This window comes from Bos indicus x Bos taurus, chromosome 25 (assembly GCF_003369695.1).
Source record: "Bos indicus x Bos taurus breed Angus x Brahman F1 hybrid chromosome 25, Bos_hybrid_MaternalHap_v2.0, whole genome shotgun sequence".
Classification (NCBI taxonomy): Eukaryota; Metazoa; Chordata; class Mammalia; order Artiodactyla; family Bovidae; genus Bos; species Bos indicus x Bos taurus.
This window is the reverse complement of record NC_040100.1, coordinates 8952899-8977336: the sequence shown is the minus strand read 5'-3', so window position 1 is coordinate 8977336 and position 24438 is coordinate 8952899. Positions and strand designations below refer to the sequence as shown.

Sequence of the window (24438 nt, the reverse complement as noted above, 5' to 3'; positions counted from 1 at the left end):
CTCCACAGAAAGTGGTTTATTGCTTTCAGAACAAAGAAGCTCTTAAAATTTTTTTTTTTAAGTGAAGAAAATGCTTTTAGAACATTAAAACTTTTTCGAACTTTTTCTAAAACTTCTTCTAAGAAAAACGCGTTTTGTCAGCAGCTCAAGTAGGCACTTCAATAGAGAGAACTCTGCAGAGGCAAGCATCTGTGCTGGATTGCACAGCTTCTGCCCGGGGGGTCCCCGTGGACGCAGTCACCTGCTCAGAAGCGAGGCTTGCGCTTGCGGCCGGTGTACTGGGTGTCAGGGCAGACCTCCCTGTGCCAAGAGAGAACAGGGGAGGGAAGGACAAAACAGGCTCAGGAAAGTGAACTATGAACCCCTGGGACCCTGGAGGCAAGACAGTCCCAGGCCCTGGGTGGCCAAGCCCCCCTTCAGCCCACAACCCAACCCCTCCAGCACTCACTTGCCCTGCCGGCGGCGGCGTGCCTTCTTCTCCAGGACCCATTCTCGGCTCTTCCTCACCACACCCCGTCTTGCTATCCTGTACGGGATCCTGTGGGGGGACACAGCTGTCAGGAAGGGGACAGAGCAGCCTAAGCTGGCACCCAGGTGTAGCCGGGCAGAGAAATGTGGCAAGTCCCCCTGCCAGGCAGGCGGCCTCTGTGGTCCCCATTCTGGACAGCCCCTTCCTGGTGACACCTGCTGGGGCCAGAGCAGCTATTCAGCAGGAGGTGAGGGTCCCCCTCATTTGCAAGTATCCTCAAGATTGGGAACCGTGTGTTAGGCCTACATACAATTGCCTGCGGGGCAGGCAGGGGCCAAATTACTTTGGGGCCAGGATCAGCTCATAAGAGCCTATCCAAGGAGGGACTCTCCTGGCGGTCCAGGGGTTAAGAATCCTCACTTCCCCTGCAGGGGACGTGGGTTCGATCCCCATGGCCAGGGAACTAAGATTCCACATGCTGTGCAGCATGGCCAAAAATAAAACTAACTTTAAAAAAAAGACCCCAGGGCTTCCCTGGTGATCCAATTGTTAAAAATCGGCCTGGCCGTCCACACAAGTTCGATCCCTGGTCTGGGAAGATCCCACATGCCATGGTGCCACAACTACTGAGCCCGCCCTCCGCAACAAGAGAAACCACCACAATGAGAGGCCTTTGCACCACTACTAGAGAGTAGGCCCTGCTGCTGCAGCAAGGGAGACCCAGCAGGACCCAGCACAGCCAGACAAAGACATTCCAAAAACACAGCCTAGCCAAAGCAAGCTGGGGCTTCCAGCAACTGTGAATGTCCGAGGTAGGAAAACACGGCTGCCCAGCTCACAGCAGCCCCGAAAACAACCCTCAAGAGTTCATCTTGGGCTCCAGTCCCGGCTGAGGAGAACTCTTCTCTTCAGCTCTACGGGAGAGAGGCCCTGAGAAAGGGCAGAGGCCGAGTCCTCAAGGCACATTCCCCACCTGGCAGCCGGAATGAAACTGTTTTCAGCGATGACACGCCACGGAGGCTGTCTGCCATGTGAGCAACCGTCTCGAGGTACCTGGGTGGGCCCAGCCCGTGGGTGTTCTACAGCGGGTACGAACCAGCCCTGCCCGTGAAGAGTCCACGGCTGGGCAGGGGCAGCGACCACCCACACCTGGCCGAGCGCAGAGAGGCTAGGAGCAGCTGAGGGAGTGAGGTGGGCAACGAGTATGCCACCGAGCTTAAGCCGCTGTGAGTATTTCTTCATGCAGGAGATGGGGCAGAGTCCAGACAGGAAGCAATACATGAAAGCAAGGCTCTGAGTTGACTGAGCGGGAAGGTTAGGGAGCAGAAGAGTCTTGGTGCCTAGAGCGATGGGTATAAGAAGGGGAGGGTCCCAGGGAGAATCTGAGAGTCTGCTGAGGATCGAGTCATCCTTGGAAGTCTACTCCAAGCCAGACTGCGTGACACAATCTTCCTGCTGCTACGTCTCATCTGTTCTAACCCAGTAATAAAAGTCAGATTAAAAGAAAACAACAACTCAGATTCCCACTTGTCTGAACCAGTTCATGGAGCTGTGAACACCAGCAAGGAGCGTGCCCTCTCTCCAGGAAGCAGCAAGGCCTTAGACCAAAGGAATGACATACTCTAGACTTCAGGGTGTAGAGACAACAGTTCACAGAAGAAAGTTAACAGGCTCAGAGTGAGGGGGCAGGAGTCCAGTGTATTAGATGCAAAGCAGGAAGCAGCTAAAGATGCAGGACTGAACCCCAGGAGTTCGTAAGGAAGGACAAGCTCCGGGGTAGCATAGCAAATGGGGGCAAGATGTGAGCTGCAGGAGGGTCGATGGGAAAGAGTCATCAGGAGAGCCACAGGAGCAGCAAGGACGGCGAGCGGTGCAGACCACAGGAAGAGGTAAGTGGTGTCTACAGGCAAAGGCCAGAGGGGACGGCACCTACGGAGCGCGCAGGTGATGAGTGGCAGGGTGGAGGCCGGGTGGCGAGGGGTGAGGAATACATCGGTCAAGCAAAGTTGATGGGGTTGGGGGAGGAAATTAGAAATGAGTTGGCAAAGGTTTAGAATACCTTTTCTTAATTTATCTGTGTATTGGATTGGCCAAAATTTTCACTTCTGCAAGATGTTATGGAAAAACCTCAATGAACTTTTTGGCCAAAACAATATTTCTAAGAGGCTCAAATGTGATCAGACCAAAGTGACAGCACCTGAAGCAAAGCCCCATCAGCCCACAGCCTCCTCCCCACCCTTCCCAAATCGGAGGATTTCAAGGGGAAGAGTCTGTAGGGAGACAGGGTCTGAGCCAGGCACCGCGCCAAGTCCTGCACAGACATGCCCTCAACTCCTCAACATGCTGCCTGAGCCGGGGGCACAGTCCCCCTCGCCAGATTTTTAAATGAGAGATGAGAAACGGCTGCTGAAGGTCCCACAACTTACCTAAGTTTACAGCTAGGACATGTTGTCTGTAGACACCGCTGTGAGGACAAGAGGGAGCCTAAGGTGGACGGAGGGAGTTAAACCACTTGAATTTCCCTGTGAAGCAGGAGATGGGACCGCTTGCTGGGAGCAAGTGCTGGGTACCTTGGAGGAGAAACAGCAAGGAGAGCGCCCCCAAGTCCCCATGGGGAATGGGCTGAGGAAACTAAGGGAGATGAGCCTGAAGGGCCAAGGGGTCAGGAGGCATCAGTGCGTGGCAGATACGAGGACTGGACTCATGATTTTTCAGCATCTCTGGGCCTTTCTAACTCATCCTTACTCCGCCTATTTTTCCTCTTTGATGTCTTAAAGTCTGAAGACCTTTCACTCTAATCAGAATGAAGAAATAACCTCCTTCTTTACTCTTCATAATCATTTCTCCTTCAACAAATACTAAACACCTTTCGCTAACAACACATTCTTCTGGTGTCAGGTATACAAGTCCCCACCAAGTTTTCACTGTAGTTGGGGGTAGAAATAATGCCATGTAATCAAGTATTTCTGATTCAGAGCTGTGAACAGTGTTACGGAAGTAAAACTAAGAACTCAACTGAAGATACTGAACAGGAAAATCGCAAGATATGATGTACACTTTTAAAAAGCAAAAGAGAAGGATCTGTCTGGCTGCACGGCCAGGGGAGACCAGGGACGCAGCTTTCAGAAACCGGGGCAGTGGGGATGGAGACCATATAGGTATGGGGGAAAGGGGTGGACTGACTGGATGTGAGATGTAAGGCAGGCAGGAAGGGTAGACAACAGGCAGGACGGAGGAAGGAAGTTTGGGGGTGAAACCAAGGGCTCTGTTTTGCTCTGGAGGCCTGTGGGAAGTCCAGGTCTGGACATTCAGGAGGGCAGGTGGTTTGGAAATCAGAGGTGGGATTGAGACCAGTGCTATACACGTGGATGTTCTCAACCTGGAGCTGGTGTTTAAGGCAGCAGCACGGAGAGAAAGGGGGTCCAGGCGGAGCTGCACAGTGAACGGAGAAGGACCAGCCAGGGAGGTAGGTAGGAAGCCAAGTGAAGAAAGCGTTAAGGGAGCAATTGGCTGCCTTAGCTCCTACTTACCAAGCAAGTTACAATGAAGATGGAGAAGGAAAAAAGGCTCATGGGTTTGCTAAGACAGGCTTGTGGTGGCAAGAGCAATTTGCGATGAGACAAGCCTGAGCCAGGAGAGGACTGAGAAAGGCAGAGGGCCAGTGCGAGGAGTTCTGCCGCAGTGGGAGCCAATAAGCAGGGGTGGATATGCAGTGACAGTCAGGAGCCGTCACGGGAATAAGGGAGGATCTTTTTTAAAGTCGGGATAAACTACGCAGCACTGCCACGTGCTGAGAGCCATGACTCGAGAGGGTGAAGATGAGGATGCAGGGGGACAGGGAGCTGCAGGAGCCACAGGGAGGGGGCCTGGGATCCAGGGGACAGAGGCAGCCTGGGAAGGAGGGGGCCACCTGCTGCCCATGGACGTCCAGCAGGGCTCTACTCTCTCAGCCAGAGGCAGGTGCAAACGCCATCCCAAAGGGTTCCCCAGTCCCTTCTCCACCTTGCTGTCACTGCCACATCAGACCCTGAGAGACTTGGCGAAAGCAGAGACATGGAAGAGTCTTGCTGCCTGAACCTGGGGACGGCGACCACCTGCCCCGAGTTGGCGCCTCTCACCTATCAGCCGTGAACGTGGACTCGGCAGGCTTCTCCTCCTCGGTATCTTCGCTCAGGCCCTGCAGAGACCAAGGTGCTTTCTGGTGACGTGGAGATCTCTCAACCTCCCCGCCCGCTCCACCCCGAAGGCCTGGCACCCAGGCCTGTGAGTCCTTCCAGCAGGTCCACGGCCTAACCCCACAGGAAGGGAACCCCAGACAGATGGGCCTACAAACTCAAGGGCCCTCACCTCTGGTAGAGAGGTTGAAGGTCCAGAAAACAAACACAGGTAGAACCTGAAATGAGAAAACGAAGAGTGAGGGCTGGGCTCGGAAAGCCTTAAGGGACAAGTGAAACCCTTACCCTACCCCGCCACAAACAGATGCAGACACACCCGGGCCCCAGTGACCCAAGCCAGCACTGCTCTGGTCCACTCGTCACTGGCCTGTGAGGGCCAGCCCGCCACCCTCTCTCCTGCTGCACGGGCGCACCCTGACCCCCGGCACTCACTTCTTGGCTTTGGCACTGTTGGGGTAGTCCACCACCACACCACCAGTGAAGCCGGCCCTGGTGGCCTGGGTGGTGATCAGCTCCAACTGGGGAGAGAACGGCAGGGAGTCAGGCAGGGCAGCCGGCTAACAGCGGCTCTCTGCTCATCCCCCGGGCCCTCATCTGGTCCCAGGACGGACCTCGCCTGGGAGAACTGAAGGTCTTTATTGACTGTTCCCAATTCTGAGTCCCCAAAAACCATGCAGGGAAGGTGCAGGCTGGAGCCAGCCATGGCAGACACCTCCCTTGGGGATCACAGAACCACCAACCACCACCCCCCGCCCCGTTTTTCTCACTTTCTACCCCAGGGACCCACCTCCCCACTTAAATCTCCGGCAATGAATGATCACCAGCTGAGAGCCAGACTCATTCAGGGACAGCTCGATATTTGTCCATCGGAGTTGGTACCTCTGACCCGCCTCTGCTCGTGCATCACACTCCACAGCATACAACTGTTAACATCCCCTCCCCGACCCCCATTATTTCTTCAGTTATGGACATCAGTAATACCAGAGGGTCTGTCAAGAGGAGACAAACACCCTATCCCCCACCTGCCCCAGGTACCCCTCCCTCCTTAGGACTTAGGCCATAAAATGGCCGGCGAGGAGGACCACTCTCAGCTCCTCCCTTCCCACCGAGCAGCCTAAGGTGGCTTGTCCTGTCACTTCCCAACAGCAGAAGGACAGGAGAGTGAGAAGCAGGACAGTTGACCTGTTCTGGGCTCCCCCTACCTGCATGCACCCCGACTAGCCAAGGGGCTTACCTGCTCTGAATTCTCAGGGTACAACTGCAGGACAGCTCGGCCTCCACGAACCTGCAACAGAAACGTGGTGGTCTCTCAAATAATCCGTGGGGTCCAGACCCAGATGCTTCCCCTTTTCTTCTTCACAAAATACTTGTTGAGTTCCCACTGTGTGCAAGGGATACTGTTCTTGGGGGTGGGAAAGAGCCATGAACAAAAGAGACAGTCCCCAATGTCTGCAGCTCAGGCAGCTAATCCACAGCAGATTAAGTGCCAAAAAGATAAACAACTTAGAACAAGGGATGGTAAGTGACAGAAACTATCCAGCTTACTTTCAGTTTTCAAGGCAGGCCTCTCTCTAAGGGACACTGGAGCAGAGGCCTGACTATAGGATGGAGGTGGCTATGGAAATGTCTGAGAGGAGAACATTTCAGCAGAGGGAAAAGTAAACACCGAGGCCCTCAGAACTTCAGGATTAACCCCAGAGCCTGAGCAGAGAAAAGACTACATAATGCACAAGACTAGTAAGCTATCTGCCCAAACCCACTCTAGAAGAGTCAGGGGTGAAGGAAGGTGACTTAAGGGCACCAAGAAACACCTGGATCTGGGACCTCCCCAGTGGTCTGGTGACTAAGCCTCTGTGCTCCCAATGCAGGGGGCCCAGCTTCCATCCCTGGTCTGGGAACTATTAATAAATCCCACATGCTGCAACTAAGCCCAAAGATCCTGCGTGCCGCAACTGAGACCCAGCACAGCCAAATTTTTGATAAAAGAAAGCAAACACTTGGATCCAAAAAAAAAAAGAACCAACAGATTTTTAGGACTTAGAATCTCACTCTAATCTAATCCTAGTAAACAATGGAAATCAATGCCATCATTTCTAAAGATAAGATAAAGCTAATAAGAGGTTCTCTCACTAGTAAATAGCCACCCTGCTCTCCTCTCTGAGCACTGGTGGGAGGGGGAAGGAAGGTGGGAGCTGGAGGATGTGAGCTCTGGAAAGTGTTGTGTGTGCCCTTGATATGCCATCCCTGTCCTTGATCTGGGGAGTCCAGGCCCCCAAGCCAACGTAGGATTAAAATTCAGCAGCATAGACACAGCAGTTGTGATCAGTCTCAGATTCGGTCATCAGTGTCTTTGCATTTCACTGGCGTGTCGGGTCCCCACCCCACCCGCTTCTTTTAAGGCTGTCCACTGGGACAGCATTAGCCACAGTAAGGTCCTGCCATTCTGTGTCCTTCCCATGGGGTGCCTCTGCCTCATCACGCTATCTGCAGGACGAGGGAGGGACAGGGAGATCTCGTAACTCACCAGAACAGAGTAAAGAGAAGAGAAGAAGCAGTACAGGCGCTTGGCAGGAATATCAGACTTCTTGTTAGCATTACAGAGCCACTGCACTGCAGAAATGCTGCAAGAGGAAGAGACCACGTCAGGAAAGGGAGCGACATGCACGGCCCACCCCTGCCTCTTTGTGACCAATGCCACATTCCTCAGTCTCCAGATGAAACCCTCCTGCCCACAACTCTGTTGGCACAAGCACCTCGGATCATTATCTTACAACACTGGACCAAACAGGGCCTCCAGAAGGTGAGCATGAAAGGTTTCCTTGCTGCCAGTCCAAGGAAACACATCCTCAAACTTTCTCACGCATCTCAAGTTTGGTTCAGCATCACTCAGCAGGTCAAGGCTCTCCCTGCCACCTACCCCTTCATACCCTTCCTCCATTCAAAAGAAATATGCTTCCGGCTTCCACAAAGCCATTCACTCTCCTCCTAAATCATTTCCTTCAACTCTACCTGCTAGGGGTCTCCACGATCCCCAGATTTAAAACTTCAAGCAGGGATTTTCCTGGAGGTGCAGTGGTTAAGAATCTGCCCGCCAGTGCAGGGGAAGTGGGTTCAATCCCTGTTCCAGGAACTAAGGTTCCATATGCCACAGGGCAACTAAGCCTGCGAGTCACAGGTAAATATCCTGCATGCCGCAACTAAGACCCAACGCAGCAAATAAATATTTAAAGAAGTAAAACTTCAAGCAACGAATATGCCCTCTTTTCCAGTATTCCCCTCCTCACTGCTGAGCACACACATAAGACAGAACCCCAAACCCAGGTGGTGTGCCCAACTGCCTCTCCCAGCTTTTACGTCCTTCCACCACTCTCCTGGGTCAGCATTTATTATCACTTCGATTGCTTCAACAACCGAACTTTTCTCTTGCATCTTCTCCCTTAAGTAATGTTCCTATAACACAGACCAAGTCTCATCACTCACCAGTGCTCCATCAACAACTACTGAATAAAGACCCAACTTCTTAGGATGGAGTAAAAAGCTTTCTAGGAACCAAACCCACATATCTCAGCTTCCAGGGAATTTCTCATTCATCGCTACATCAATGAGATGCCTTTTTCCCACTCACTCCTATGCCTGTGTTCACACTGCTTCTTCACTCTGAAACCCTCTCCCTTGGCTCTCCAAATCCCTTCCAGCCTTCAAGGCCCAGCCCCGGCCCCTCCTGCTCAAAGTTTTCCTGTGCTCTTATTTCTCTTCATAACTGTGGTGGGTCCCCAGACTTCCTAGTGTACACCTCACCCTGGGGCTCATGTTTAATAACTTGGTATACATCTTTCATTTTTCAGCCACAACGCACATCACGTGGGATCTTAGTTCCCCGACCATGGATCGAACCTGCAACCCCTGCAGAGCAAGTGCAGAGTCTAAACCATTGGACTACCAGGGAAATCCCCTGGTCCACACCTTATAGCACCAAAAAAACTATGGAGAGTCTTAAAAACACGGAATTTTATTTCCATAAACTCCATAGCATGTAGTACAATTTCTTACATGTAACAAATGTTGAGACAAAAATGCTGGCCAAACCACCTTCTCCTTTTAAAAACAAACTAAAAATGACTGCTTACTGCTGAAACACCCAAGATCATATTGCTGGTCTTTGACTCTCTGCAGCTTAGAACATCTCACCTGATCATTACTAAAACACGGTTGCTATCTTTGAAACGTTTTTTCTCCTCCAATCTTGTTTCCACATATATGTTAATCACTTACCCTAAAAAAACATTTAAATGTAGATTTGTACTCCTCATCCAGGTTCTTACTGTGTAGCCCTACAGCTCAATCTATTATCATAGGAAGGTCTTCACCTCCCAGATAATGATTCAGCTTTGACATCCTCTCCTAGCCCCTACTTCCACCCCAGCAACAAAACACTAAACCAAATACTCCACAGAGCTTACCACAGAAGACAAAGAACAACTTCATGTTTCTAACAGTAATTAGAACAAGACCCCCAAAGTCCTCTCTTTTGTGTTACAAAACTACTCCTATGATTAACTTGTCCTGCCAGGTTCAGGCACCAGGGTATATAGATTTTTCTGCTTTGTGCGTGTAGCAGGGTGGGGGCTTCTGAGCCTCTGGGAACTATCTTGTGGGTCCCAGCAGTCATCTTGTGGGCCCAATGTTCTAAAATATGTTATCAAAGTACTATGTACAACACACTCAAAGCCTGACCCTGACTCCTCAGAAAAGACTCCCAAGCCACTGAAAAGACTGGAGCCTGAGGGCCACTCTCCACTATAAAACTCCTTGAAAAGAAGTCAACAAGATGGAGGCTGGGGCCCACAAGATGGCTGCTGGGGCCCACAAGATGGCTCCCAGAGCCATCTTAGAAGCCCTCACACACAAAGCAGAGAAATCTATACACCATGGTACCTAAACCCAGCAGGACAAGTTAAGCATAGGAGTAGTTTTGTAACACAAAGAAGACTCATCTGGGGGGCCTTGCTCCGATCTAACAGACCTGAGAATCCTGGGGAATGTGTATATTTATGTATTCTGTACAACTCTGCTTTGGGAAGCACTGACCTGCAGGACTAAAAGCAGGAAATGAAGACCCTTACCTGATACAAGCATCAAAGGTGCCCGGTTTGAAGGGAATGCCCTGACCCATGTCCCCCAGAATCACATCTCCCTGCGTCTCACGGTCCAAGGCCTCATCTACATTGGAAAAGAGTGGGTTAGGAATCAGGACAATCTGCATCACCACTCCAAACTCATGGAAGGGTGTCCACCCCAGTGCTAAACAGGGCATACTTACCCAGCATGGCAGGGCTGATGTCAATGCCCACCCAGTAGTGCCCCTCATCTGAGAGATAATCACCGCTCAGGCCAGTACCGCAGCTGGAAGACAATCAGAGACTCAACAGTGTGAGGACCAAGGACATCCCCTCACCTGGACTGTCTGAACTGGGCCCCAGGATCTCACCCAATATCCAACACGTAACAGGGCTTGTCCTCGGGCACACAAAGAAGCTCCAGTGCCCGTCCAGTCATCTTGATTTGGACGTCAATCATCCGTGAGCTAAAAACACAAGAACGTGGTAAAGGGGTTCTGGGCTAAAACCTCACCCAGACCAAGAAAAGTCAAAGGAAACAATCATCCTGAGGTACTCTTTCCCAGCCAATAAACTGCACTATGACTATTTAAAAGTAACCCCCAAAGACCATGTAGTACGTGTTATTCTACTGTGACACAGATTAAACTGTACCAGCTGCAGAGCTACTATGAAGGGAACAAATCATTTACTTCATAACGCATCATTTGGTATTTTCAACTCTACCAAGCTCTGACATCCTCTTACTTAAAAACATGTTTTCTAGAAGAATTATCCACTGTAGCTACTCCCATGTAGAAGGGTCAACAATGCACAGTAAAAATTATAACAGTGCTCTCCATGAGAAATACAACACAAGCCACTCAGGACATTCTTGAGTCCCTATTTAAAAAGAAACTAAGTACATAGAGTTAACTGTAGTAGTCCTTAACCTAACCCAATATACTCAATATTATACTTTACTTAATCCAATATGCTCAAAATATCATTTTAATATGTAACATAAAAAAATTAATAAATATTTCATTTTCTTTAGAGACATACAGTAAACATTCTACGGGTATTATTTCTCCCCCCTACAGACAGCACTGATAGTTTACACATCACCACTCCGTCCTACCTAATTCTTCACATGCTTGAAATAAGCTGTCACCTTAAACAAAGCAGGTATGATCACTCCCTTCCTAATACTAAGATTACCGAGACCCAGAGAATTTGGTTTACTGAAGAGCTGACTTTGACGGTGTCAACAATGGATCAATTCAAGTGTCTTCCTTCCGCCACCCCCAAATTCTGCGTGCTTTCCAAGCACCTCCGCATTCAGGGCAACTTGCCGGTTCCCGACCCCCGATACCCAGCAACATCCAGGCTTCCCTTACTTGCGCACGTATTTCCGGGCTTCATTCTTGTCGTAATACTGCAAGAACGAGAAAAAGGTTGGGGGGGAGTCGGGTAAGATATCAAGACACGGACGCCCTAGGAGAAAAGAGAGGGGCGGGGGTGGTCACAGCTCTCACCAGCTCCGGGGGCCCGCGGAGCTCAGGTCTCCGCCCGCGAAAAGCCATCACCCCGCCTCAACAGCAGAACTCGTGCGAGTGGCTCCGGAGCCCGGTTTTTATGTCATCGGCCGGGCGCCCGCCCCGTAACACGCATGCTCCACCCGCCCTCTCCCCGCCTTCTCTTTTACTCGATTGGCTACAGGGCCGACCGGCTGCGAAAAACGCACGTCTCCCATTGGCCAGTTTATCTTGCACTGCCCGCCAGATTCACTCAAGATGGCAGCCCGGCGCGATCTGAAGTGGTCGCAACTGTTACTGTGGAGATTGTGGCAGCCCCGGGGGGTTCCCCAAAACCCGAGATCGGGCCTGGGCCCAGAAGCGAGGACTTATACCCGGAGCGACGGCCCGTACTCGCGCACGGCGCTCTATGATCTGCTCGGCGTCCCCTCCACGGCCACGCAGGCGCAAATCAAGGCAGCTTACTACCGGCAGAGCTTCCTCTACCACCCGGACCGCAACTCGGGGAGCGCTGAGGCTGCCGAGCGCTTCACGCGCATCTCCCAGGCTTACGTGGTGCTGGGCAGTACCACCTTGCGTCGCAAGTATGACCGCGGCCTGCTGAGCGACGAGGACCTGCGCGGTCCGGGTGTCAGGCCTTCCAAGACTCCCGCCGCCGACCCCGAGACGCCTCGTACCCCTCCGCCCGGCCCTCGGGCCCACGGCCGCGGTCCGGCCTCTCCGGGAGCCAAGCGCACCATGTTCGACTTTGACGCCTTCTACCAGGCGCACTACGGTGAGCAGCTGGAACGCGAACGGCGCCTGAGGGCGCGCCGGGAGGCCTTCCGCAAGATGCAGGAGGACCGGGCCAAGAAGGGCTTAGGCTGGGACGAGACCCGAGACTTGGCTTTCGTCCTCGTTCTGCTCACCGTCTTCCTCATCGTGAGCTCTCGTATTTAATCGGAGTGGAGGGCAGGGGAGCAGCCCCCAGCCAACACCCCCCCGCCCCACCCCACCCCCAAGAAAATGGCCCTGCGTGTCTTCTTGAACCCCTTGCCTCCCATTGTCTACCTCTGCTGGGGCCCGAAGGAACTGCTCTCCCCCTTCTGTTGCCCACCTGTCCAACTTAGCCATTGACCTGCACGTCCCTACCCCCGCCCCGCTCCAGAAAAGGAGGCTTTTCGATGCTCGAGAAAACAGGCCCCTAATGAAGAGTCCTGAAAGCCTGAGAGTGAGGGGTTTTCTGGAGGCCCTGGGGTGCCTGCTTCCAGATGTTGTCAACTTCTGGAACATTTGCTCTGGCTTTCTTGTAAAGCTCAAGCAAGACTCGTCTGCTCCTGCCCCGTGCGTGTAGCGTGGGGCTCCTGTGTAACCTTGAAACGTGCAATGTGACCAATCGTGGCTGTCCAAACGAAAAAATCTGGGGTCTTACGAAACTTGCCTTTCTGTGAGTTCCCCAAGCCACAGGTGAGACCTGATGTAGGATAAAGATGTAATCCGTGGGAACTTGGCCATTCTTGGGTAGTCAGATCCCACTTGGCCTTCTGTTGGTGGCCTCTGGGAGTGGGAAAGAAAGCGAGGTCATGAGTCTTCCTGTGCCCATACTTGTCGAATATATGACCTTGCAGAAAATTCATCTGTGGGCATGATGGCAGGGGAGCAAATTGTTTGCTCTTTCGAGATCTGTCATACTTGATTATCCATGTTCTAGTAGGCTCAGTGATTAAAATATTGATGTCGGTAGAGCCAGATTTATCCTTGGGACACTGTGCCTGGCACCTGGTCATTCCTTGACCAGCCAGCCTCATTGCTAACTGTGCAGTTCCTCTCCTCCTAGAAACAGAGCAACAAAAGCGGAGGTAAGAGTTGCGTGAGAGTGGCCCAGCCTCCCATTCTGCTGGTAGCGCTTATCACAGTCCCCACAAGCCAAGTCCTTGAAACATGGCTACTTGAGGCTGTGGGAACTGGGGGAGTTTGAGTAAACAAGATTATTGAGGGAGAGGAGGGACATGTAGAAATGCACTTCCTTATTCAGAGCTAACTGAGGCCTTTTTTTCTTTTTATGGCTGCACAGCTCAGGCATGTGGGATCTTAGTTCCCCAACCATGGATCGAACCTATGTTCCTGTCTCAACCACTGCATCCCCAGAGAAGTCCCCTCCCCCCGTTTTTTCCCCTCCTCTGTTCCTGACTGGTGCTAAACAAGTGGGTGATCACTTGCTAGAGCTGTTGTAATCCAGCCCTCTTAACCCTGAATCTCTGCACACGGGGTGTGGATTAGCTGTGAGGCAGTAGGAACTCAAGTATGTATGCGCTGTTGAGCAGAAAGCCATGGGATAGGAAAACTTGTGCAGAAGACCTACTACAAGAGTCAGGACCTAAGTCTAGCTTCTAAACGAGGCCAGAGGTGCTTTGCTATATTAACACCAATTCCTGCACTCAGTCTTGTGTGTGCAATTCTTGTGTAATTTGGGTATAAACCCATAGGTGGTTCAACTTGGGTCTTTTCTCTAGCCTTGGAGGTTGGGCGCAAGTTCTTCAGCATGGCTTTGCAGTGACCCATGTAACTCAGTGGTAAGGCTTTAAGCTCACTCTGGTTCAGACCTGCTGGGCTCAGCAAGCCTTGGTTTGAAGGGAGGGGCATGTGTACTTTTAAAAAGAACGTTTAATGTTATTATGTTTCATATTTGGAAAACAGGTGGGGAAAGTCTGTTCTTTCAAAGCACAGACAACAGGAAGTGAAGCTTAGTGAAAGGTACAGAGACTGGTAATTCTCAGCCAGAGTTGGGACTGAACAGTCTGTGCTGCTGCTGCTGCTGCTAAGTTGCTTCAGTCATGTCCGACTCTGTGCGACCCCATAGACGGCAGCCCACCAGGCTTCCCCGTCCCTGGCAAGAACACTGGAGTGGGTTGCCATTTCCTTCTCCAGTGCATGGAAGTGAAAAGTGAAAGTGAAGTCGCTCAGTCGTGTCTGACTCTTCGAGACCCCATGGACTGCAACCTACCAGGCTCCTCCATCCATGGGATTTTCCAGGCAAGAGTACTGGAGTGGGGTGCCATTGAACAGTCTGTGAGGCAAGATTTCATCCAAATTTCCATCAAATGGGGTTAGGGTTCTTTGGGGTTTTGTTTGTAAAAGCATTAATGGTCTGTGATATCCAGGGCCTTTCTCATTGGCTGTGACATATACCTCTCAAGTTTGTTTTCTCTCGGTGAAGATCACAGCCAAAAATATTCCCTAGGGGCCCCAGAACATGGAGGTGAATAGAAAATTCCAGAAGGTTTGGGGTGATGGGTCCAGACTCTGTGAAACCTCTGGAACATTCCATGCAACTCCAAACAGGGCAGTCAATAAAATTTATTAACCATCCACCTCTAAGCCTCTTCTTAGGCCTAGAACTAGGCGCCCCACTCCGCCCCCCTTTATTCTCTCTAGTGCTGTCTTGCCTGTTGGGGTTTTTTTAGGCCAGAGCTGAACTCAGAGACACCACTCCCTACCATCCCTCAAACAGTCTGGGCTCATCGTGGGCAAGGAGGTGTGTGGGAGGCTTTCTGAAGTACCCTCCCACACTGGTTCCTGTTACATCATTTCTCTCCCCACCACCACCCGCATCTGTCCATTCTCAGTTTCTTATCTGCCCTTGGGAGGAGAGGCTGAACCGGGCCATGGACATTAGCCCCTGCCTTTCAGGGGCTGCTCCCGTGTTCCTGAGACATGGTCAGCTTTAGTCCCTTTTTTCCTTTTGGTCACAAGCTAAAAAGTAGAAGTTTGGACTGAGGAAGAGAGACTGGGACAAGAGGGGTCCAGCTTGCTCCAGGCTGCGCTCATTGGGGTGGGTGGGGGTGTAGTTCAGTACCAGGCCCAGTGAGAAGCATGCACAGATCCTGAATGGAGGGACTTGAATGAGAAGACAGGAATCAAAGGTGTGTATGTCTAGGCAGTTGTGATACTGCCTTTGGGCTTAATCAGGACTTTATTCCTCCTGAGCCAAACTTTTCCCCTCCATTGTCCTTTTTTTTTTTTAATTGCTGGGTGAAAAGATCCTTTACACTTCACAGTGCTAAAGGAGTAAGATTTCTTGCTTCCTTCTGAAGTTCTGGCATTTCTTTCTCTGGGTGCACCTTACCCTCTGTAATGGTTCAGCCAAGATAAAGAAGAATAGCCTATCTTAGGCCAGCGAGTTGCCCGATGGTCATCACTGACCATGTGTATATCTCCATCCCTTATAGCCACAGCCTGAAGCTGAGACACCAAGGGTGGAGCCCAAGTGAGTGGCCACCACACCCACTTTTGGGAAAATGGCGAGGAGGAGGGGTCTTGTCTCGGGCCTTTGGGCTTCCTGGAAGGTCATCAGGTCCCATGAAGAGAGGCTGAGAAAGGAAGCCGGTAAGTGGCAGGGTTACTTCAGTTCTCTGAGTTCAGCACTCTCTCATGGCCTTTGCCCCGTCCGTTCCTCTGCCCTGTGATGAATGTGGTCACATTATCACCTGCCTCTGAGCAGGACTGTAGAAGGCCCGCCTCACCTGCCTTCAGCGGCCTGGCTCTCAGCCAGCCTCTGGAGCCCTGGTGGCCATGGGGTTTGAGCAAAGCAGCTGAGGATCCGTCTGTTGGTTTTAGGATGATAGCAAGACCTGAGTCTGGGCCTCATAAACTTGTGTATGCGGGGGTGCTCAGTGCTCTCATCCCCCAGAGGCGCCGCTTCCCCGTCTGTCGTAAGATTATAGTATCAATGGATCTAGCCATCTTACCAGTGTCTCTTAAGGCTGTCTCAACCTGGGGCCTGGGCGCTACTATTGAGGGAGGTCAGCCCTCCCGTTCGGCCTTTGTCCCTTCAGCATTCACACCCTTGGTCCTGGGAGGGGCTGCCGCTAGACCAAAGAAGGCCTGTTTTAGGAGAACCAAGGACTGACCCAGATTCGTGGTTCACAGGCCACAGCCAACCTGCACGTAGTGTTTGGCTGTGGCTAGCACGGTGTCTTAACTTTAGCAAACATTAAGAACTTGGGAGACTGCATAAAAATCTAGCTTTCTGACTTCACTCCAAAAAATGAGAAAATGCCACCATTAAGCTTCCTCCCATACCCACATGACCGCGTGGGAAGAGCTGTCAGGTCTGCCTTGTAGACAAAGTCCTTCCTCCCCAGGCTGCTGCACTCTGACCAGCAAAGGGATGTGTCAGAAGCCATAATGCACACACTTGAAACCATTTCGCTGTTAGTAAAGAAATCTCTCTCTGTATCCCATGTCTATAAAGAGGGAAAATAGACAGACAAAAGGGGTCTCACATTTCCAGGAAAATAGGGGCGGGTGTGCTTTGTGGAAATGGTGCTGCTGGGCACTGTGACCTTCCTGGCCCCTCCAGGCGTTTGAGGTCGCAGATCCCCAGATAACCTCCTGTGTCGTCGTAAGAGCTCACACTTTGGGAGGCAGAGTGTAAATCTTACTTTCTGTGGAACAGGAAGAATCTCTTGAGAGGCCTGTGGCAGGGGCAGGGTCCCAGACAAAGCCAGAGGTCCCTTGGTACAATAATGCCATTCCTGCACTTGGTCTTTCATGTAAAATCCTTGTATAAATTGGGATAAACCCTCAGCTAGTCCTACTTGGTCTCTCTGAAACCACTGGATTCTCTCTAGCCTTGGAGGTCAAGGGCAGTTTCTTAGCCATGGCTTTGCAGTGACCACACGATTCAGGGGTAGAGATTTGAGCTCACTGTGGTTCAGGCCTGCTTAGCTCAGTGAGCCTTGATTCGCGCGCACACAGACACGAAGTTACGTGTAGTGTTTCATATTTGGAAGATGAAGCAGGAGACTTAAGAAAGGACACAGAAGCTAGTGATTTCCAAGCAAGGAGATGCACATAACAGACTTCTGAGGGGCAGGAACACGTGTTTATCAAAAAGGGGTGGGAGTTTTGTTACTGGGGCGATTTGGGGGGTTTGGTTTGTAAACGCACCAGTGGTCTGTAATAGAACTTTTCTCATGGGCCCCTTGATGTAGCCCCTCAAGTTTATTCTCTCTCACAGAGGATGATAGCCAAGAACATTCCCTGGTACCCCAGAACCTAGACAGTTACAGAAGTGATCTGGCAGGAGAGCCCAGACTGCTTGGAACTTTCCAGAACATTCCATTTTCCTTCAAGCAGAGAGGCTAATAAAGCTTATTAACCATCCAACTCTAAGCCTTTCCTGTGGCCCAGAACTAGGGCCAGGCACTCTGGCGGCATCTGTACCCACCTCCCTCAGGTCTTTGGTCTTTTTCATGCTGGAGCTGAATCCTGAGGGGCGTCACTCCCTGTGCCCTCTAAAACTGAGCTCTTTGGGGAAGGGGAGGGGTGTGGAAGCCCTTTTGAGGGCCCCCACCTGGGTCCCATGGTAACGCTCTTCCTTTCTGGTCCCGCCCTTGCCTGGTCATTTCTTCCTCTGACCTGCCTCGGGGAGGGGAGGCTGAACCAGACTGTGGACATTAGCCTCTGCCCAGCTCACAGTAGTGGAGGTAGGCTCCGGCATCCCCATCCTTAGCCCTTCTTCCTGTGGTTACAAACCTGGAAAAACACCCTGGAAGCAGGGACCAGGAATGGGAGGCCAGGGTGAGAGGGGCCCAGCTTGCACCAGGCCCTGCTGAGAATGCAGAAGTTCTTCCAAGGCTGCTCAGTCTTCTGTCTGCTGTCTCAGGCAGGCACTAGGTGTCATCTTGGCGTCCCTCACCTCCAGCAGCTCAAGTGCTAGCAGGGAGGAGCAGGAGCGCCGAGGCCGCCGTGGGGTGGAGCCTCTTGAGCAGGCACTGGCAGTGCTTTGCCCCCGCTGGGAGGGATCTGACTGGACTTGACGGGCTGTCAGAAGCTCAAATGGGCCAGTCCCTCTTAACTGTTGCCTACGTTTCTAAAGATCCCATCAGAGGAATTCCCTGGCAGTCCAGTGGTTAGGACTGTACACTTCCACTGCTGGGCACCTGGTTTCAATCCATGGTCAGGGAACTAAGATTCCAGGAGCTGCACCGTGTAGCCAAGGGAAAAAAAAACCCAAAAACAAAATTATTAAAAAACAAGATCCCATCAAGCAGTCACTCAGGTGCTGCTCAGACAGCTTTAGGAACGGGGACCACCTACCTCTAGTAGCAGCCATGGCTCTAGAGCCTCATCCTGAGCCAAAATCTGGCTCCCTGTGGTCTCCACCCACTGGTCTTGACTCTGACCTCTGGCTCTATGTGAAGCAGCCCTTTAGACTCAAAGGGCAGCCATCACCTACCTGTATGCCAAACAGATCCCTCAACTGTTCTGCAGGGGACTCAGTCCCAGTCCTTTTTTTCTCTTTATTGTTACTCCAAAGGCGGGCTTCCCAGGTGACTCAGGGGTAAAGAATCTGCCTGTAAGGCAGGAGACCTGGGTTCAATCCTGAGTCGGGAAGATTCCCTGGAGGAGGGCATGGCAACCCACTCCAGTATTCTTGCCTGGAGAATCCCATGGACAGAGATGCCTATCGGGCTACAGTCCATGGGGTTGCAAAGGTCAGGCACAACTGTGCAACTAACACTTACTGTATCAAAGGTGCTGCTGCTGTGGGGTTCCCTTAGAGTTTAAAACTTCAGTAAGAAGTAGTGCCAACCCAGCACTCGCCTCGGTCTAGATGGTTACTTCCCTACTAACGTGGACCGAGGTCACAGTAGCTTCTACAGCACTCTGACTCCTCTCACTGAGAGGATCTTCCTTGACTCCCTGCCAAACTTCGTCTCATCAAACTTGACCTAAGCGGATCCAAGACATGCTCCTACTCTCCCGTCGTCTTGTCCCACCGTCATCAGCCAAGCTGAAGACAGACAGCCTCAGCCTTCGGGGAGCCCCTCCATCACCCAGTGGGCGCGGTCATTTGACAGGCCAGAGAAGGAGCAGGGCCATCCTGATGGGGCCTACAGGGCGCCGAGGAGAGGAGGGTGCACAGCGGTGCGGCCCTTGAGAACTGGGACGCAGCGTGCGCTTCTGTCCAGCAGGGCTGGGAAGTGCAGAGCTAGGAAAAGACTCTCTGGGGTTGGCAACCAGAGAAGGTTTCATGAAAGAGGCGGAAACAGTGCTGGACCCGAAGGACAGCTGGGCTTTGCATGCGCAGAGAGGAAAGGAGGGCCTCTCAAGAGTAGGCAGCTCAGGACCTGAGATGAGGCTGCAGTAGCTGAGAGGCCGGGTGAGGGGTCAGAGAGGAGTCGGGCAGCATGGTCATCTTCATCATCACATTTATTGACGGCCCCTGGGAGGCGGGGCTGGGGACAGAACATACAAAGACAAGGACCTGCCCTCAAAAAGGTTCCATTCTAAGGAGACGGGACAGAAAAATACAGAATGGTCTTTCCAGGGGATGGCCCACTGTCACCCCTGCAGGTCAGAAGCCCCTGGCCTACCTCGCCCCATGGTCTGGAGCCTGAGCGGGGCAGGTAGTGGTAGCCCCATGGCCATGGTGTCCCTGCCCCTGGGCCTGACCCCCTGGCTCCTAGGTGGTGGACCCCAGCACTGGGGGAAAGGTAGGCTCAGGACATGATGGAAAACACTCCGGTCAGCCGTGGCATTGTGCGAGCCCAGCGGAGGGGCAGGGGCGCTAGGGCCCCCTAGGCAGGGCCCCTTGAAGGAGGCGGGCAACTTCCCAGGCCCCTTCGAGTCAAGTTCTTGCACTGGGGCTGGCCCATCACCCAGGAGGCCCCAGCCGGGGAGAAAAAAAAGGCAGAGGTTCCTCAGCGCCAGAGGCATCAGACCCTGCCCACCCCACCCCCAGCCCTCTCTCTGGGCATCTCCCAGTGGACCCTCCTCCCCAGCTCAGCCTCCAGGGCCAGGGCCTGCCTAGGGCCAGGGGGAGGGGCCTGCCCCTCCCCCCACCCAGGCAGTGGGGGAGGAGGAGGAGCCACGCATCAAGTTTGTCTGGGCCCCCCATGGGGGGGCCATACCCTGGATCCTACCGGTGGGGGGGCTCTGGCTGCGAGGGCCGAGGGCTCAGCAGAGGGGCTGGGCCCAGGGGGCACCCGGGGGAGCCCTTCAGTGGGGGCACTGGGCGGGAGTCCAAGGGGGGCAGGCTCCGGGGCACTGCCGGCGGCCCCCGGGCGGCCCCGGTGGGCAGGACTGCGGCAGCGGGGAAGGATTTGGGGGGCTCCGCGGCAGCCGTAGGGGCTGGCTGGCCAGACCGCTCCCGGCGCCGCAGCAGCTCCTGCAGCTTCTCCGCCTGGGTGCGCCTCAGGTGGGCCAGGGCCCGGCCTCGTTGGAAGGCGGGCAGGAAAGCCTCCAGGCTCTGCTCTCCCAGCAGCAGCTGCTCCATCTGCTCCTGGGACAGGAGGGATGGGACAGTTTAGGAGGACCATGACCGAAGACTCAGGGCTGGTCCTCTCTCCCCCATCCTGAATCCCTTCCAATGGACCCCACCGCCCCGGTCTGGGATGGGGCACTGAGTTCCAGCCTCGCCTGCCCCTTGCTGAGTGACTGTGGACCAAGTCCTCTCCTCTCAAGCCTTGATCACGATCACCAGACCTGCCGGGGCAGGGACGAGGGGGTCCAGGGATGGGGACACATGTGAAGGGGACGGGAGTCCATCTCCTCCAGGCCAGGGCCCTCCACCTCCACCCCTCCACACCCTGAGCACTGTGCTCCCTCCCACTGTTCTGGGACGACTGACTGCCCCGGCTCCTCTGTAGCCCCAGCCTAAGCTGCCGGAGATGGTCACAGGAAGCCGGGGGAAAGTCACAGGTGGGGACGGTGGGCCTTGTGTCCAGGGCGGACAGCAATTCAGCAGGCCCTCCTGGGGGCCAGGCACTCAGGGCAGGCTTCCTGGAAGAGGGGCTCTCACGCCTGCAATGTAAGAATCAAGGGGAGGGGACAATGATAGGTTGGGTTCCCCCTCCGGGTCCCCAGGCCCAGCTGCCCCCTCCTCTCACCTCAGCCTCCTGCTCAGCTTCTTCCAGCTCAGCCTGCAGCCAGCCCAGCGCGCAGTGGGGGCTCCAGCGGTGCATGCTGTCCTCTGAGGGCCGCAGAGGGACGCAGTGAATAGCCCCTGCCCTCAGGGCCTGTCACCCTGGACAGACAGGCCGGAGCCCCAGGGCCCACTGCTGACTCTCTCCCTGACCTGTGTGTGCCTCTACGCTTCCCCTCCCCTCTCTGGGGCCTCAGTTTCCTCACCTGGACAACGCCCCACAGCATCAGTTTGTGTGCCCCCCGCACCCCGTCCTGGTGCGAAAGAGGAAGCAGAGGCTGTCTCCTAGAGCACCCCAGGCCCTTGGGCAGCGGGTCCCCTCTTCTCCCAGGGACCCATTCTGGTCTCTCCAACCCAGCTATACTCACCAACTGCTCACTTTCCCAACTTGGGAATTTCCCAGGAGTAGCACCCCTGCAAGCTTGCCCGAAGAAGAGGTGTGCCCAAGTTCCCAACCTTCAGAGCCTGGCAATTCCCAGGCACCCCCCACCCCCACCCCGGGCAGTTCTCCCCGCCGTCCCTCACCCAGTCGCTGCAGCTTGTCTGCACAGCTCTCAGCCACCTCCCGGAGCTCCTGGTACTTGATGGCCAGGGCAGTGCGGCCCATCTCCAGGCGGGGACGCAACGCCAGATTCTCCTTGGCTAGCGCGTAGTTGGAAGCCAGGCACGCCTCGCGCTCCAGCTGCAGGCCTTGGAACTGCCGGCGGGGAAGAGCCCAGAGGCCCATTCAGGGACTCTCCCCACAGCCGCCGACCGCCCCCCCACCCAGGCGGCAGTGCCCACAGGCCAAGCCAAAGGCGCCCCAACCTCAGGATGGCGAGCCAACAGGTGGAGGCGCTGGGAGAGCCCAGACCCCACTTTGCCTCGGTTTCCTAGTCCACAAAGTGAGCTTAAAAACGTCTCCCTTATAGGGTTGTTGGGAGACTGAAGTGAGGAAAACTACGAAGGTCTCTACAAATGTTAGTTAATCTTTAATTTTTCAATTAATATGTCTGCTCAGGTCCCCGAGGAGCCCCCCTCCCTCCTCTGTCCCATTTTCCATGCATGGGCAGCTTCCCTCTCATTCCAGGCCTTTGTCTGCTTCCTCTTCAGGTGTTTGCTCCGAAAACACTCCCCATCCCCTGCTCTGACTCTCCAGAGTGAGGTGTTCACCCTGTCCCTGTCTGGCACCCCCTCACACACACACACCCCTCCTCGCACTCCTCGTCTGCCCTCCAGTGGAATCCCCACACCCCAAGGAATACACACCCCCTTTTCCTCCCCGATCCCCTAGCACCTGCTCCCAGCTCTCCTTCTCTTGCAGAAAGCAGACCCCTTTCTTTCCTGGCCCTGGAGAAGGCTTTTTCCTTCTGTTACTAGGCGGGCCAAGCCTCCCCTCCCTGCCCCTGGAGAACGCACTACCCTCCATCTGTCCCCTATAGGATGCACATGGCCCTCCCGCCTGCCTCCCTCCAATGTACACTTTCCCTTTCCGCCCCCCACAGACAACCAGCCCGGGCCTATCTCCTGTGAAATATACAACTTTCTCTCATGGTGGCCTATGGAACACACACCTCAGCTTTCAGTACCCCTCCCCAACGGAAAACACAAAGCCCCTTCTTCCACCCCCGGCATACGGACACCCTCCCAACGGTGCCCCCAGGTGTCAAACAGGCCCCTAGTTCTCCCTATGGAAGGCGCCTCCCCTTTCTGGCCCTACAGAACGTGGGTGTGCGAGCCAGGGCCCCCCACAACACAGCCGCCCCCCGGAACACACCTCCCTGGAGCATCCGCCGTAGGACACGCCTCGCGGCCATCCCTGGGGTGCACGGGCGCCTCCCTGGGTCTCCGGCGCGCCCCACCCGCCCCAGGCCAGCTCCGGGCGCCCCCTCCCCCGGGGGCGGCTCCGCCGGGCCCACTCGTACGTGCCAGGCTCCGGCGGCCCCGCGGCCCGACCAGCGCGGCCCTTCGGTCGGTCGGCAGGTCCGACAGGCCGCGGCCCGTCCCCCGCGCCCCCCGCCCGCGCCCCCCGTGCTACCTTCCTGCTGAGCCGCACGATCCGGTCCAGCTTGGGCTCATCCTGAAGCAGGTCCCGGAGCTGCCCGGTGCTGAGGATCCCAAAGCGCCCCGGGCTGCCGGGCTCCGGCCCCGCCCGCGCCGCCCGGGCCCGGTACATGCCGCCCGCCCGCGCCCCCAGCTCGGCTGCTGGCTCGGCCCGCTCGGCCCGCTCCGCCCCGGCTCCGCTCCGCTCCGGCTCCGGCTCCGGGATCCGGCTCGGGCTCGATCTCCGGCGGCGCGCGGCGCTCCGCCGCCAGAGGGCGCCCCGCCCGCTCTTAAAGGGGCCGCGGCGTGGAGGCTGGGGGTGGGGCGCGGAGGGGGCGGGCCGCACCCCTTCCCACCCCGGTGGCGGCGCGCCTCCCGCACCCGCGGATATCCTGGCAACCCATCATCCTTCCGCCGTCTGGATCTCTAGGGCCGCCTCTCTCCGCTCCCCTTCTCTCGGCCTTCAGTCACCACGCCTCCAGGCACGGACTCTCCTACCCCAGGCGTTTACAGGTTGCAAGGCTGTTTCACATTTACCCCTTGAATTCGAACGATTTTCTGAATTTGGCCAGGCTCCAGAAGCTCCTGACCTGCTGATGACTTGGATAAGTCATTCACCTCCCCCAGCCTCAGTTTTCCCTTCTACAAAATGGGGCGATGATACACAAAGTGAGGAAAAGAGGCAGTGAATGTTGAGTTCCTTGGTTTAGTCGCTAAGTCATGTCGGACTCATTGGCGAAGCCATGGACTGTAGCCCGCCAGGCTCTTCTGTCCATGGGATTTCTCAGGCAAGAATACTGGAGTGGGTTGCCATTCCCTTCTCCAAGGGATCTTCCCAACCCAGGGATCAAACCCTCGCCTCTTGCTTTGGCAGGTGGATTCTTGACCACTGAGCCGCCAGGGAAGCCTGTAGAGTCTCTTACCTGTAGTTAAATGAATACCTGATATGAATTACTGTTATTTCAGAGATGAGGATACAGATTCTCAGAGATGATGTCACCTACCCAAAATCACGTTCTAGGTGAAAGACAGACAATCTCAGTTCTTCCTGTATATGCAGGTCCTCAATCCAGCTAGAGGACGGAGGGTGTGCTGGAGATGTCTGAGAAAGAGACAGACAGATGGAATGGGGCAGGACAGGCTTGCTGATGCATTGTGAAGGCAACGCTTTGCCCACATTTTTCAAAACATTTATTTTTATTTATTTGGCTGTGTTGGTTCTTAC

At 54.3% G+C, this 24438-nt stretch overlaps 3 protein-coding genes and 1 non-coding gene across 5 annotated transcripts; 1 reads left to right on the top strand and 3 right to left on the bottom strand.

Moving 5' to 3' along the window:
• Position 1: 1 nt before the first annotated feature.
• BUD23 (BUD23, rRNA methyltransferase and ribosome maturation factor) lies at positions 2-11409 on the bottom strand. The gene is made up of 12 exons (XM_027526932.1): positions 11279-11409; positions 11141-11178; positions 10133-10228; positions 9965-10047; positions 9768-9864; positions 7169-7265; positions 5879-5929; positions 5077-5162; positions 4817-4862; positions 4588-4646; positions 449-538; positions 2-300 (listed from the first exon to the last, which is right to left on the bottom strand). The coding sequence occupies exons 1-12, from the start codon at positions 11324-11326 to the stop codon at positions 246-248; spliced, it is 846 nt and encodes a 281-aa protein (XP_027382733.1). The 5' UTR covers positions 11327-11409; the 3' UTR covers positions 2-245.
• LOC113884058 lies at positions 1271-1399 on the bottom strand. The gene has a single exon (XR_003508807.1).
• An 88-nt stretch (positions 11410-11497) lies between the features above and the next one.
• DNAJC30 (DnaJ heat shock protein family (Hsp40) member C30) lies at positions 11498-14629 on the top strand. Its single transcript, XM_027526933.1, has 2 exons — positions 11498-12724; positions 13955-14629. Exon 1 carries the CDS (start codon positions 11537-11539, stop codon positions 12215-12217), a length of 681 nt encoding a protein of 226 aa, XP_027382734.1. The 5' UTR covers positions 11498-11536; the 3' UTR covers positions 12218-12724; positions 13955-14629.
• A 4830-nt stretch (positions 14630-19459) lies between these two features.
• On the bottom strand, positions 19460-23463 carry VPS37D (VPS37D, ESCRT-I subunit). Of its 2 annotated transcripts, XM_027527584.1 has the most exons (4): positions 23209-23463; positions 21717-21888; positions 21157-21239; positions 19460-20549 (listed from the first exon to the last, which is right to left on the bottom strand). In XM_027527584.1, exons 1-4 carry the CDS (start codon positions 23344-23346, stop codon positions 20187-20189), a joined length of 756 nt encoding a protein of 251 aa, XP_027383385.1. In that variant the 5' UTR covers positions 23347-23463; the 3' UTR covers positions 19460-20186. The 2 variants fall into 2 exon arrangements, with proteins under 2 accessions (XP_027383385.1, XP_027383387.1); XM_027527586.1 differs by lacking the exon at positions 21157-21239 and having other exon boundaries at positions 23209-23390.
• Positions 23464-24438: the final 975 nt, after the last annotated feature.